Raw genomic sequence first — 14,667 nt, forward strand, 5'->3', positions numbered from 1 at the left:
TATTGTGTGGGAGCTGCAAGATTTCTGATTGCAGACCCTCGTATGTCTTTCTGGGGCCCATCCATAAATGTTAGTAGATCTGTCCTGTGTATGAAGAGCCTTCAAATTGTACTTATTCCTCCCTTGGAGTGGCATGCAAGGCGTGATAGAGCCTGCATGATAATTAAAACAATGTTTCCTACAATTTTGAAACCTTTGGGAATTTGTTCATGGGATATAAGAACACATGATGAGCAGAAACAAATGCCTCCCCAGCGGAGCAGGCAACTTGAAATATGACAGGTGGGCAACTACTGGGTTTTTGGAGGTGGGGCTTCGCACCTCAGTGAATTTGCAGCCTCCTGACCTATCTCTAAATGACTCCAATAGCCTTTTACTACAGACTTCAAATGAGTCTCACACAACTTGTCTCACAGCTCCCTAAACTACGTGTTTAAACAGAATGATGCATATTGTGAGGGTTGCAACAAAAACTCTCCCTTATTGTTTCTTTTTCATGTCATTAGGATCTAGACTATGATAGGTGAACCCGCAGGAAGGTATGGTTCCTCCACTACTTAGTACTGCTAGGGAGGGCAGAAACCTCATAAAAAGGAGAAGACTTATCTGAATCCAACGAGGATTAGTTATCTCCACTCCTTGATTACACAGGCTACTCCGACTACAGAAATTCAAAAGCCCACTGCAACAATTGAAAAAAGATATTCACAAAACACCACAAGGAATATGTGAAATTCCACTTTGCATATGCCTTGCCACTTACTTTGAGTTTTGGTAACTTTTCAATGGTTTGCAACAATAACTACAATCACAAACCACTGAAAATCTCATTGTGAATTGTAATTAGGACAGGATGTCCACTTCATGCCTCCTCTTAACTGTAATTCCGAATCAAGCAGAAAAACCCTTTTGTAATTTGAAAAGGTTTTTCCAAGTTGCAAAAGTGGTTTAGTACATTTGAAATCCCATACTGTGGTTAGAAACTCTGTGAGTTTGGGAATCGCAGGGCCTGAGATTGCTAAATGCTTTTATACATTTGTACCAAATTTACTTAATCGAAATGATAACAATAAGGACTCAACTTTTTTTTAAGAAACAACACGTTCTTGTAGGATTTTAGTAAATATACAACTGTAACATGCCTAAGCTAAGCATCCAAATAATAAATAAAACTCTAGCAGTAATAGCTCGAACACCAATGGCGCTGCATAGCAGGCAAGGAGTCTTGCCTCTCGTTTCTTTCTAGCAGTATGCTGCAAAAGCAGATACTGTGCATTTGATGTTTCTGGCATTTGGTCTGGTTGCGGCCATAATTTTATAATGTGATTACAGGAATTGCAGGTTTTCCACCCAGCTGCTTTCACAAACTGCCAGTATTGCCTGCAGAAATAATATGCAGTATGCTGTCAGAAAGACTAATGAGACAGTGCACGAGGCTGAACTGCTAAGTTGTAGATTTCAACATGGAATGAAGAGAAATAGACTTTCCATGTTTTAATTATGATTTTAGGATTTCTATCCAATTCTGCATGGAGAAGCGTTTTACAAACCCCCCAAATAAAGTCAAATTAAATAAATATATGCATTTCAGACCTAGCTACAATGCAACAGAATACTGTCCAGTTATTAAGACCACCCTTTTGCACCACTCTTCCAATGCTTTGAAGCACCGACTGGATATACATCAACGAAAACACCAAACAAATAAATACACTGATGAACAGGTTACATACCTTTAGTAACAATCGTTCTGGAGGATACTCGATTTAGCTGCAGATTCCGCCCCTTGTGAAAATTCCTCAGGTGCAGGACTGAATCTGGAAGCTTTATGGCTATTCTTCTGCGTGCTGGAAGGTGTCATTGCGCAGCTCTGTGCCAACGTTATTACGCTTCGTAAATGGTGAGCAGAGTTGCATCTAAGCACCATCCATGCATGCTAATATCAGTTGCTTTCTAGGCCACCTGTGCACTCTGACACAGAGACCATCTGCAGAGTGGCGTGGCCACTGTGTAGCTCTCTGGACCTGGAACCTTTTTAGATGGTAAAACACTCCAGTTCACAGAACGGGGAGGTGGAAGGGTTGATGAGAAATTGTCTGTTAGAAAGAGTATCCACCATAAACATCATCACCAAAGGTAAGTATCATGTTCTTCTGATGAATACTACTAACTGTATCTGTGAACAAATACAATTGCTTCGATTTCTTGTGCTTTTTCTTTTGACTTATCCGAAGACTTTGACCACGATGACAATCTGCAGTGGGAACTGGATCTTCCTTTTGAATTTGACTGAGTATACTTGTGTTTGGCACTGTGGAGCCTGGCCTCATAATCCCGTATTGCCTTCAGGTTCATCTGGGCGCAGTCACCACAGGCCCCTGAGAAGTGATTTGACCCCAGGCACCACAAATAGACTTTGTAAGGAGGTATCGCAGGGATGGGGTTTGCAACAGTCCCTGCACAGTTCAAACCCTGTTGTTTTAGGGGATGGCAATTTAATTGCACCCTGATAAAGTTTCTCTGAAAAAGACTGGTCAAAGCCCAGGAAAAACTACGGATCTGCATCTGACGGAGGGTAAAGAAAAGATCTGCCGACAGTGTGAATGAGTGGTGCTTTTAAGCAACTACACTCATCACTTCTGGATTAGAACAACGTTGGACTGGAGCCACATCATGCCGCCTACATGCATGCAGAAGAACTGCTTTAAAGTTTCCACAAACAGTTTGACACCTGGGGAATATTCACAAGGTGAGGAATCTGTGGTAAAAGTATCAAGCTTCCTTCCTACCACATTTTACCTGTAAACATCATCATTGTAGTGTTATTTAGCATTTGATGGCATGACAGCATTTGATGGCATGGCAGCACAGGCATAAGTAGCAGTGCTCCGATCCGTCAAACTTTTCGGTCTCCCAGGTCTATCAGGAGTCAGGTGAAGGTCTGAGTTTCCAAAGGCAGAGCCTCAGCTGCCTCCACTAACTTAAACCCTTGACCGGGAAGCCCACCAGGTCCCACTCTTTTTCCCAACTTGCAGCCACCTATAAAGCATGGCAGTTCTGGATAAGAAAAGAGTAGAATGGGCTTCATATGCAGGGAGAAAATTTCCTATATACATATTACTACAACATATCTAAGTTGTATATGCTATTGTTATATTGTTTCAAGACTCATGCACCTGCAATTAGTTCAATGTCCGCACTGAGTTTGGCTTCCTAGCAATGACCAGTTGCAATGAATCCAGCCTGGAACCCCAGTCAACTTCTTCAGGCCTCAAGTAGGAAGAACAGTCAATGGTGCAAAGAGAATCAGGGTGACTCGTGAGAAAAAGATACTTCTACTGGTGGGGTGTGGAGGTCGTTGTGGGCTTTCACCATACTCAATAAACAGGTAGTGCTACTTTATGTTCAGACCACCATCTTCGCCACGCTGCTCAAAATGGAGACACACATTTAATGATAATTTGCAAGAGTTTTGCTTTATTTTTCCTTACATAGTATCTTGTGTCTTGCCCATTTTATATGGAGCATCTCAGGTCAGGTTCAGTAAGCTATTACAGAGCACACTCCCCCATGTTCTATGATGAGGAAAGGTTCAGCCATTGGGAATATTGGTGGCCATCCCTGCAAAGAAATCTGTAATTGGATTTTACTTGGTCTGGCACAAATCTGCCCAGAATGTGAAAAGAGCTGCAGGAAAGCACTTGGTTAGAAGTCTTCTTTCCTGCAGAGAAACAGTATCACTACCCTCTGCCTCACTTAGACACAGTGTATGCCTCCAGTACTACTAGCAGGGCTGCAGGCTCACACATATTGACTGGTAATTTGACAGGTTCGAAGAAGGCCGGACCACAGCACACTGGTAATGAAGAGAAATCATAACACTTAAACAAAGCAGCAGGCTGACTATGTTACACCCTGCTAAGAGTTCTAGAGATGTGCAATTGAAGAGGATGCAAAGACACTATCCTCTTATTTGCTCAGTGTCTGCATTCTATGAAGGCAGGACAGCAACAGTCCTGTGGTGGCTTAAAAAGGTGCCCTGAATATAGAACAAAATATTGACAAATTGTGTGCTTTAGATTACACTTTCAAATACCCTTAGAGACCTCAACCCCATCTTTTTGCAAACATGAGAGGTCCTGTCGAGGTGGGCTTAGGTCGGCCTGACAGACACTCTTCATGGTCATGTCAGGCAGTCAGGTGCTGTACCTATGTCATATATGCAGGCACCTGGTTGCCTGAGCTGAACTTTGCCAGGCAGAAGATTTCTCAGCCTTGTGGGTATGACCTCTTCAGTATGGCAAAAATGCTTGGCGGTCCTTCATCTCATGACGAGGGGCCCACCACAGATAGACTCAGACCTAGGAGCTTCAGTTTTAAGCTCTGAGGTGCCAAGGGCCAATTCTCCACCAGTGATGCTCATCACAGAGTGGGGTCCAGCAGCCTCACTGAACCAATACCACTCTGTGACAAATGAAGGACTACCTACTCCTCTCATTGGCTGACCCATACAAAATGTCAGTAAATAAGAGAAGGTGGAAGCCCTCGTCCTCTAGGAAACACTGAGGCTTCCTTCCTGCCACCCAAGATCACTGCTGAAGTTTTCTTTAAATGTTTGGTGCGTGCATGCGTGTGTATATATGAATGTATGTTCAGAGAAAGGGTGTGTGCGTGTTTATGTCCTTGTGAATTGTAGGTGTATGTGTTCACGCCTGTGAATGCATGGGTGTGAGTGTGTATGTAGATGGGTGAGTGCGCGTGCGGGTTTGTGGCCCACCCCCGGACTAAATATACCAGCCACCACTGTAAAATACATTGATTAAATAGCTACATAAAGAACAAAAAAAAAATCAAATCTGTAAGTAATTAAAATTAAAATCACTCTGTACCAATATCCTGAGGAACAATGACCCTTTACGTACAGCACAGCTGCTTTGCCGATTTCAATACTGCCATTCTTGTCAAGTACTCCTGTGTGTGAGGGAGCATTCTGTGCACATTCAAGAATATATTCCATATGCCTATATGCCTGAAAAATATACCAAAGGCTTAGATTTTCAAAGTTTTAGATCTTTAACAAAAACCCATGTATGATTCATACACCAGGAATGAAACACCTCACATTCCCAGTAAGTGCTTGGAAATCTCTAGTCGCCAATAAGTAACATATTTACATTGAAATACCTAGACCAAAGGTGTATTATTTCAAATTTAATCTACGTGGGTCTTCTTGTGTTGGATATTATATGTTTCCTATACTCTTCACAGTCTTACCCAGCAGGTCTCACCACCCACCATATCTGTCTGAACATACTCGTGACAGTACGGATTGTGAAAGGACTGCTCTTGTCAATGTTTCACACTCTGAATCTCCAGTATTTGTCTTCAGGTACTGAGTCATAGGCTTCATCATCACCATATAGTAGACAATTTTTATGTAGTCAGATACATTTTTATCTTACAATTTCTATACCTTTTTTTACTAATGCCTGTATAAGGAAGAAAAAGTAAAAGGCGTTGCTTTAGTTGACACGCTAGTAATTCGGATGTTTTTGTAAAAATCATAGGAAAACATTGTGGCCATTATTTGTGTTTTACAATCGAAATGTGTAATCATGTACTTAAAATGCATCATTAACTATTGAGATTATTATATTTTACTACGTATTATTCACCAGAATGAAAGTGTAAAACGAAAAATTAGAAAACATTAAAAACAGACCTCTATCTTCAAGAAAAATGACTAGCTTATTTACATATGTTTCTGTACATTGAGCAATACTGTATTCCGAAAGACACAATCAACCAAGAGTAAGGTCGAGTCACACGTGGACTAGATTGCTTGTCATCCACAATGGGAATATTTCCCTTCGAGTGATTCTGAGCCAAGTCGAGTTATGAGCAAAGTCACTGTCACACTCAGAACCCTGAGGTGAAAATGCTATTTTTGAACTGTGAAGGTCCTCCTGCACTCTATGAAACATGCGGCACTCTCAAATGCAAAGGGTGAGAGTAGAGGTTATGTAGGATGCACGTTAGAACTTATACAACAATTGATGTTTCAGCATGCAAAGAAGACACCCGCATCTACGCAAAAGGATCATAGCATTTGGGATTTGAAAGGTTGATTTATGTTATTTTATCCATTAAGAAAAGCAAAAAGGTGTAGGGTGAAATTTCTGAATTCATTTCAGCTACTGGTCGTTTTGTGGGGCCACAGTCCATTCCATCAATTTTTACCTACCATACCAATCCAGGAAATGAGTCATCATGTGCAATCCAGGCTTGATCCTGCTCCAGGAGGAACAGTGCAGCCGGAATTGCCCAGCCAGGTCCCTCCAGATGAGACCACATGGAACCCCAGACTTGTTTCACCTACTTAGGCCATATCAATGCAATATAGCTTGATTCCAGTGGTACAGTGAACACAGGAACTGTCTGAGCACACAATTTGTACTTAAGACTGTCGCAGTGAGGAGAACAATACTTGATGAGTGATAAGCTTGAGGTAGTCTCAGCCACTAGTAATTTCAAAGGCTGTATGGACAGGAAGGCAACCCTGAGTAATTAACAGTGGCTTAGATTAGTCTGAGCATTGCACACATCATTTTTTTGTTTTCCCTTTATCTAATAAGTACTGCTCGCATGCTATTCGTCTTCCAAATGCCACCTACAAATATGTTGCACTCGCTCACTGACTCCATACTAGGAGTCATTAATCCAACATTCACAGCACCAGCCCTCATACAATACAGAGGCCATATCACAATCCTGTTTTCTGTGCTATGACGGAGCAAAAGTGAACTATGCATTTCTTTTCCTGCAACTTATAACTCAAAATTTCATCAAAATTATGTAGTATGCAAGACGCTCAATCCAAATGTTTTTCGCGTTAAATGAAATAAACTGCATTTGTTTAAATTTTGTAGAAAAGTGCATAGTGCATTACAATACAATTGCCCACATTTAAGATGGCCTAGCGCCTTCTTGCGTCACATTAGCGCCATTTTTTTTTACATAAAAGTGGTGCAATGCATGCATTGCGCCACGTTCTAACCCTGTGTGCTACATTATGCCTGTGCCAGGCATAATGTATGCAAGGGTCATTCCCCCATTGGGAGGGGGAGGCGAAAAAATGGCGCAAAGAAATCTGAAAAAGATTTCATTGCACCATTCTTTTCATCATTTTTAATGCCTGCTCAGAGGAGGCGTTAAAAGGGAGCAGACCATTGGTTACAATGGGCCCCTATGTACTGTCCAGAGTTAGCACCATTTTATCACTAACCCTGAACAGTACATCAGTAGCGTCAAAAATGTTGATGCTTTTGCCCCTTACCCTGACCCATGGTGCACTGTACTTTAAATATGTCGCACACATGGTGGCGGTGGGGGGTACTAAAGGATGCAAGAAAAGTTGCACTTCACTGGGTGTAGTGCCTCTTTTCTTAAATCAGCCCCAATGTGTTTTTTTAACAGGATGTTCAACTTCAATTAGTGCATCTAGATTTTGGGCACAATATTCTGTGTTTTTAAGACAGCGTTATTCCCAGGTTTCTCTTTAAAATCTGTCTTCAAGATTGTTGTCACAGAACATAACTTCCATGGCCACTATCTAATCTGTCTGAGACGCTGCCATCTGTTCTTCCATATTTCATCTCGCCTTCTTCCCATTACTGTATTAAATATGCTCCTTTTTCACTTTCTTCCGTATTTCATATTCAGAGCGTCGGCGAGCCTTTTGGGAAGCGATATGTTACCATAAAAATCAAGCAAATAAATGTGTGCCAGTGTGTTTGTAGAGTTCTGTATGTGTGCGCGCGTGTGTGTATGTGTATGTTTGATTGGTGCCTGTGCAAATATGCGTGTTTTTCTACGCACACACTTAAGAGTGTACAAGATGGCTAGCATTCGAATTACAAATCATCGACAAGAGAACTTAGCCTACTAGGAGAATCATAAGTCTCTTTTCAATTTTTGTTCTTAAAAAGTAATATTTTGCCTGACACAAAGTTAAAGAAAGTACTATTGCATGACTTCAGCCCAAACGTCTTTGGTGTGTGTGCGAATGGGTGTGTGTTTGACACACTGCACAGTGTATCACGTGGCTTGGATTCGATTTACAAATTGCAGATATGAAAACAAAGCCTGCAAGAAGAATCACAAGTATCTTTTCGTTTAAAAAACATAAAAATGTGACTCTTGGTCAGCTATAGGAAAGTATGTGAAGCAATGGACCAGACAGACTTATATGGTCAGGGAAAGTTGCATAGGTATACTTAAGACAGTCTCCAATTGCTTATACACACGGACTGATTTACAAAGGCAGACTTGAACGTGAAGTCTAAATTTAGACCTGAAGTCTAAGGGCCTGATTCTCAATCGATAAACCAAGCCTCAAAGGAGGAGTGACTGAATGAAGGTTGTCTTTGTTAAGAAGGGAACTGCGATGGGTCTATTGCCTGTGAACGAATGTGGGCTTATTGAATGACGAGATCCTGTGGCATCACCTGCCTACTAAAGGATACTAACACATTTTATGACTGGTGTGAGTTCTATTGGACTGCATATAATAGATGGGAAAAGCAGTTAATATCGGGGTGAGACAGTTTCGCTGACTATTGGACTCGTACTGACAATTAAAGTTATTAGCATTGAGTAGAACCGTGACTTTCGTGGTCACCTTAATAGGAGTTCTAGTTTAAGCTAGCAATATTGAACAAGTTATATTGGCAGGGACAGTATAGACCTTTGGATTGAGACATCCTTTGTTTACTGTTTAACCAACAAAGTTGTTACAATTACACAGATTGGGTGTTTTTGTATCAAACTGACCTTTTAGCTGGAGCTTTAATCCATCCATTACCATAGCCATGCAAGTGCCAGCAAGAAAACGGCTCTGATAAAATGATAAAAGTATGTGACTTAGGCGTCGCCTCAATACACATGGGATGGTGCTAGTGGTTCGATAGATGTCCTGGTGTGCAGTTGATCACCAACTAAAAACCACCATGATGGCCACAAAAAAAAACTAACGTAAGAAGCAGCAGTGACAGAGTGATGCCCAATCTAAGTGTGAACAGGTATTGACTGACTTGAGTGCTCTGGGTCCTTTTGAGATTACTGAGATGGCCGCTGCAAGTAGCGGAGTTTGATGCAACACTGTCTCGCTGGCGTAAACCATAGATGTGAACAAGTTAAAATAGACAGTATGCAGAAAATAATCTTATCGGCGAACGGAACACCACAGCAGAATGGGCAGCACTGATCCCTTGGAATAGTAAGTGGGGAATTCACACTATTTAGTCCTGAATCCCTCTCATTTTTTCCTTAAAACTGGGGTCATAGGGCACCATAGCATCTGCTATTAATGCGTGGGGCCTCCTAATAATGTTTGCATTCCGTAGCAAACTGCCGTACTAACTGTCAATGGCCAGCCGATCATCACAAGAGAGTAGCGCAAATTGGCAAAACAGTGGGATTTGGAGGACTTGCCTCAGGGGAACAGCAAGCACCTGGTTGTATCATCATATACAGGAGCTAAGTTGGATTCCAAATATGTAAGTAGCCTGTTTATATGTTCTAGTCTTTGACAGTAGGGTGATGCTCCCTTGGGTTCCCTGGGTTGAGAGAATTGTCATCAACATCTGGGTAAGACTCACATTTACAAGATAGAAGCAAGACCACGACTGCATGAACAAGAAGGGTGTGACACACCTGTATGAGAATAGAGACCGACCATTGTAAATAGCAAAATGTATATTGATAAAAGAGTGTTATTCACCTAGGTAGTAAGGTGGGATGAATGAACTGAAAAACAATCCACGAGAAATACATAACTGAGTATTATACAAAGCATTTATGTTGGTCCATTTTTAAAGGCGGCTGAAACATGTTGATGGAAGTGGAGGATAATAGGGTAATTATAAGCGCTTTCACATCATCCATTTCAGGACAACCACTAAATAAAACAAATTTAGAATAGCCCTAGAAGTACAGAACTACCAGAAACAGTATATGTTGAGGAAAGGTTAGTTTGTGAAAAAGGAAATTGGTTAGCATCATGTATGAACTCATACGAAATGGATTTAGGTTCTATGTATGTGCAAAGTCCCATTGGAAAGTGAGGATATATATGATATACAGCAAGTCATTGGGATGGATTAGACATCAATACGTATGTGTTATGAGTGCACTCTAGAAGTCCAACTTAAGGCTGAGCTCTCACACTCAGCTATTTTCACATTATAAATCAGCTGGTTTGCATGGTGCATGTTGTCAACTAATGTGATAAGTCCGCAATGAACCAAAGAGGCCATGGCATCTATGTACAAAAGGTTAAGGAGGGGCATCTCCCGGTTGTAGGACAGCATTCAATTGTTCTTTGACAATGAAATCATAACTGACCTGTCCATCATCCAAGCCTGGTGAATCACCTTTCTGGCTATTATTTTAGATTGAGATGTAACAACAGTTTCATCAGTGCTTGAATACTTCAGAAGAAGGACAAATGTTGCCAATTTGCAGTGAGAATGCAATGCTTTGTAGGGCAAGAAAATAATATGTGCCCTAGAGATATCTCCTGGTAGAAACAACAATCTAAATGATGTATATGAAAGATCTACCTAGGCTGGATTTAGAGCGGTGCGACCAGAGTGGCCTCACTGGGGGCTGACCTTGAGGGGGAGCGCTGACCGTGGGAGGGAGGGATGCTGTGTTTAGCAATAGCAGTATAATTTAGAAGCACTTGCTGCAGAGTTCCTTGTGCATCCAGCTTTCAGGCAGCAATAAAATGTCACAATAACTCTTGTGATTAATGTTCCTACAACAGAGAGAGGTCAGTGTTTTTTCTACTGGCAGCTTTGACTCACCATAAAGTAGTGTAGAAGGTTAATATGCATTCTGTAAAGAACATATCTGTATTTTATGTGGATAGCTGAGTGGATTGTTTAGGCCAGCCTTTACCAGCGCTTCAAAATAAATAAATTGCATTTGAGAGAGGGCAATGGAGAGATGAGGGCAAGGGCGGCTCTTCTGTTAGGGCGGAGGAGCGTCGCCCCCCTGTCAGCAGCAGAAGCTGCAAAACCTTTCACAACAAAGGGATAATAAACTATGTTTCGTTATGAAATGGGCGGGGACATGGGGGTGACGAGCAGTGAGGGGAGTGCACTGTGCACTCCCCTCAGTGCACGTGTGTTTGGCCAGCCATCACACACATGCACAGTAGGCTCTCTCCAGTCCGGCACTGTCTGCCTGAGAGCGCCCTGGCTGCGTCAGGACTAGCCTGCAGCAAAATGTGTGACGAGAAACAAGGTAAATTTTTATTTTATTTAATTAATTATAGAACCCGCTCCGACCCCCCCACACAGTCCTGCGTGCCGCACCCGCTCCTTCACATTCCACAGATACCCCAAAGTACTCCTAGAATTCTTTGTGAATATAAAAATGCTTTAGTATTAACGTTTCAGATGCAAATTTCTGAATTTTCAATCATGGACTTCACTTAACTTGCCACAGTTGTTTACAGAAGTAAAACGTATCTACGAAATGATTTTGCAGTTGCATTTATATCCTCTAAAGCCTGCACCTTGGGTTGTAATAAATGAGCTGTTACAATAAACAACAAACTTAGGCCCTCATTACAATCCTGGCGGTCGACGGAAGCACTGCCAACAGGCTGGTGCTGCTTCCCATGGGATTACGACCGCGGTGGAAGCGCCGCGGTCGCACAGCCGGGACCAGCGGTTTCCCGCCACATCTGGCATGGGCAGTGCAGGGGTCCCCTGCCACGGGCCCATGGAGCTTTTCACTGGCTGCATAGCAGACAGTGAAAAGCGCGACTGGTGCAACTCCACCCATCGCACCCCGCAACACCACTGGCTCCACTTGGAGCCGGCTCCCGTGTTGCGGCCGAGATCCCCGCCGGCCCAGCGGGGATCTCCAAATAGCCACTGCGGGAATGCAGCCGCAATGGCGGCCGCACAGCGGATTCAACTTTGAAAGTTGAAATGAGGGCCTTAGATCTTTAGTGTTTCAAGCACAGACAGAAGAGTGTCAATCATCAAGAGGGGGTCATAGGACAAAATACAGATGATGTTGCTGAGCATATTAAAACTACCCCATTAAGCTACAATCCTGGGCATAAAAGCATACATTATTATTTGCCCACTATAATTGTCCTTTTTAATGTTTGTGTAGTATGAAAAATATCGATCAAATTTTAGTTCTATTCAAAGCTTACCTATTACTACATCATGACCATCGACAAGGCCTGCGGAAAACAACTCTTGAGATACACCATCTGCTGTGTCTGTTGAAACATAAAAAGAATATCATTGAGGGTCAAAACATAAACTGAAATACAACACAAAATGCAAGCTGAACAACTCAGACTACAAACTAGATAATGTGATCAGATTATCTTGTGCTTACAAATATATTTAAATAGTCAGTAAGTTGAAAACACCATTAAACGGGTTAAAATATTAACACAATCTTGCTCAAGAGACTACATTAATATGATTTCCTCAAATATAGTATTTATTTTTGGGGTTTTGGTAATATCCAGCTACTTACCTTAGCCAAGAATCAGTTTCTTAGGATATTGTCAGGTCTCTCGGCAAGTATCCCGATGATACCGCTCTGTTTTGACCTGGCCCATAGATGCATCCATAATGAAACTGATTGCAGAATTCTTACCTATTGGCACCCACGGACAGCTTCTCGACTAGGGCGGAGGAACATCGCCCCACTGCCAGCAGCAGGACCTGCAAAACATTTATAGAAACAACATAATAAACTCAGTTTATTATGTTGTTTCTATAAAAGTGGGCACAGCACTCCCACTTAGTGCGCAAGCATGTTTGGGCAGCAGTCTCGGCCCGGGCAAACATACATGCGCACTGCGGTCTCTCCAGCCCGGCACTGTGTTGCCGGGCTAAAGAGAGCAAGCACAGGCTCCCAGTCTGCCTGGGAGTGCCCTGGCTGGGCGCTCCCAGCCAATCCTGATGCTGCTTAGAGCAGCGTCAGGATTTGCCGCAGGGCAGGCTGGAAGCATGGGCCTGCAGCTGGAAGCAATGGAGTAGAGCAGGTGGAGTGGCACGGCGTGGCGTGGGAAAAAAGGTACGTTTGATTATTATTATTTTTTTATATTTCTTTTTTTGGGTCCCCCCTCACTTCCCGCAGTGCCCTGCCCCGCTCCTTTTCCCTACGGTGAGCTGCAACCGTTGGCACCAACTGTGAACCACAGTAGAGTTAAGATCTTATTGTGTGGCTCTGATAGCATTGATGTCTGCAAGTTGTGTGTGTAAAATTCCCTGGCTGAACACTATACGTCTGCTTTTGGAAACATTGGAACTCTTAAGATTTTGGGCATCTTCTGATGAGTTATGTACATTGTCAAAGATCAGACTCAAAGAAATCTACTGGAAACATGTTATCTCACAAATAAACTACTTCAGCAGAGGTTCCTTGGTAACGGATTTTCTTGATGTCATACCAATGCCTTTATTGATGAAATTACCCCTCTGGAGCACATAAAACGGAACATGCAGTTTAGGTCTCTCCCGACCCAGCCATTTCGTAGCAAATCATCTCAGGGCACTATTGGAAATGATTTATGCCCCTTTGCCAAGAGGCTTCGTAATCCTTAGAGCATATATTGTTGTTTTGCCTAGCATATCCTACCCAAAGATCTAAGTGGATAGTTCCTTTGTTTAGGAATCTGGGCACTAGCTATCACATGGAGGCATTTAGAACTCTCTCCACAGACTTAAGTAGAGTGATGGTATTCTCAATGTCCAGATTCCTATTTTCAGTATGACTCAGGCGCATAAAGGCTATTAAAGCAGGTGAGGCTATTGCAGATAGCTGGTCATTCCCTGACTGGCGAGTGTCTGGCTAACATAAGCCAATCTGTCTAAGTCCCAGTTTCCTTTTTGTTCATCTGCATATCGTTGATCTACCATTTTATTCTGAATTTGCATTCTTTTTTGGGACAAATTTTATACTGCCTATTTGCACATTCTGTGATTTTGCACTCTATTTTGAATGCTAATGTTTACAGTGAGATTTTAAAGGCTGGCTGTTACAAGCTTCACTGTGACTAGTCAAGACAGCCATCACAGTTTTTCTCATTTTTCGTGATCTAGCCACTTGAGCTTGCAGATAGGGAATACCTGCACATCACTGCTGGTTTTTTAAATGTTTTAGCATTTATATCGTTCTAGATCAAACTGATTTTATTGTTGCTTTTATCACTTCCTGGCTTGTACAAGCTGATATGACACCCATTATGAAATAATTATTTTAATAGTTGTAATATAAATAAATATGCAGGTCAAGAAAATAAATTCATTTACTTGCCTGCTAATGTTAAGTTGATATTTGTAGATTCTAGCATGGGTAATTTGTGCTTTATTACTTTTAGAAACTTGGCATTTTCATGTCACAACCATTTGTGCCTTCTGCCAGTACCTGCAGAAGCAACGCAAATTGACGAAGGACCTCACATAGCGCCCCTAGAAGAATCCTGATCAGAACCGACACAGGGTGACACAACTTGATGCAGGACCTCGCATCACACAGCCCCATATTGGAACCACCACCGAGCAAGGCGACGCCATGCATCAATTATATATCTGTACAACTCTCAGCTGGACTAACCTGGTC

The 14,667-nt window shown here is 42.2% G+C and overlaps 1 protein-coding gene across 1 annotated transcript in view; it reads right to left on the reverse strand.

The window, feature by feature from the left end:
- The window catches only part of STK39 (serine/threonine kinase 39), a 1,706,935-nt gene that overhangs the window by 308,440 nt on the left and 1,383,828 nt on the right, over positions 1 to 14,667 (reverse strand). Inside the window, exon 16 of the mRNA XM_069225277.1 lies at positions 12,239 to 12,307. Coding sequence (XP_069081378.1) covers positions 12,239 to 12,307 — 69 coding nt within the window. The remainder of the gene's footprint in view (positions 1 to 12,238; positions 12,308 to 14,667) is intronic.

Source organism: Pleurodeles waltl, chromosome 3_1, assembly GCF_031143425.1.
Source record: "Pleurodeles waltl isolate 20211129_DDA chromosome 3_1, aPleWal1.hap1.20221129, whole genome shotgun sequence".
NCBI lineage: Eukaryota > Metazoa > Chordata > Amphibia > Caudata > Salamandridae > Pleurodeles > Pleurodeles waltl.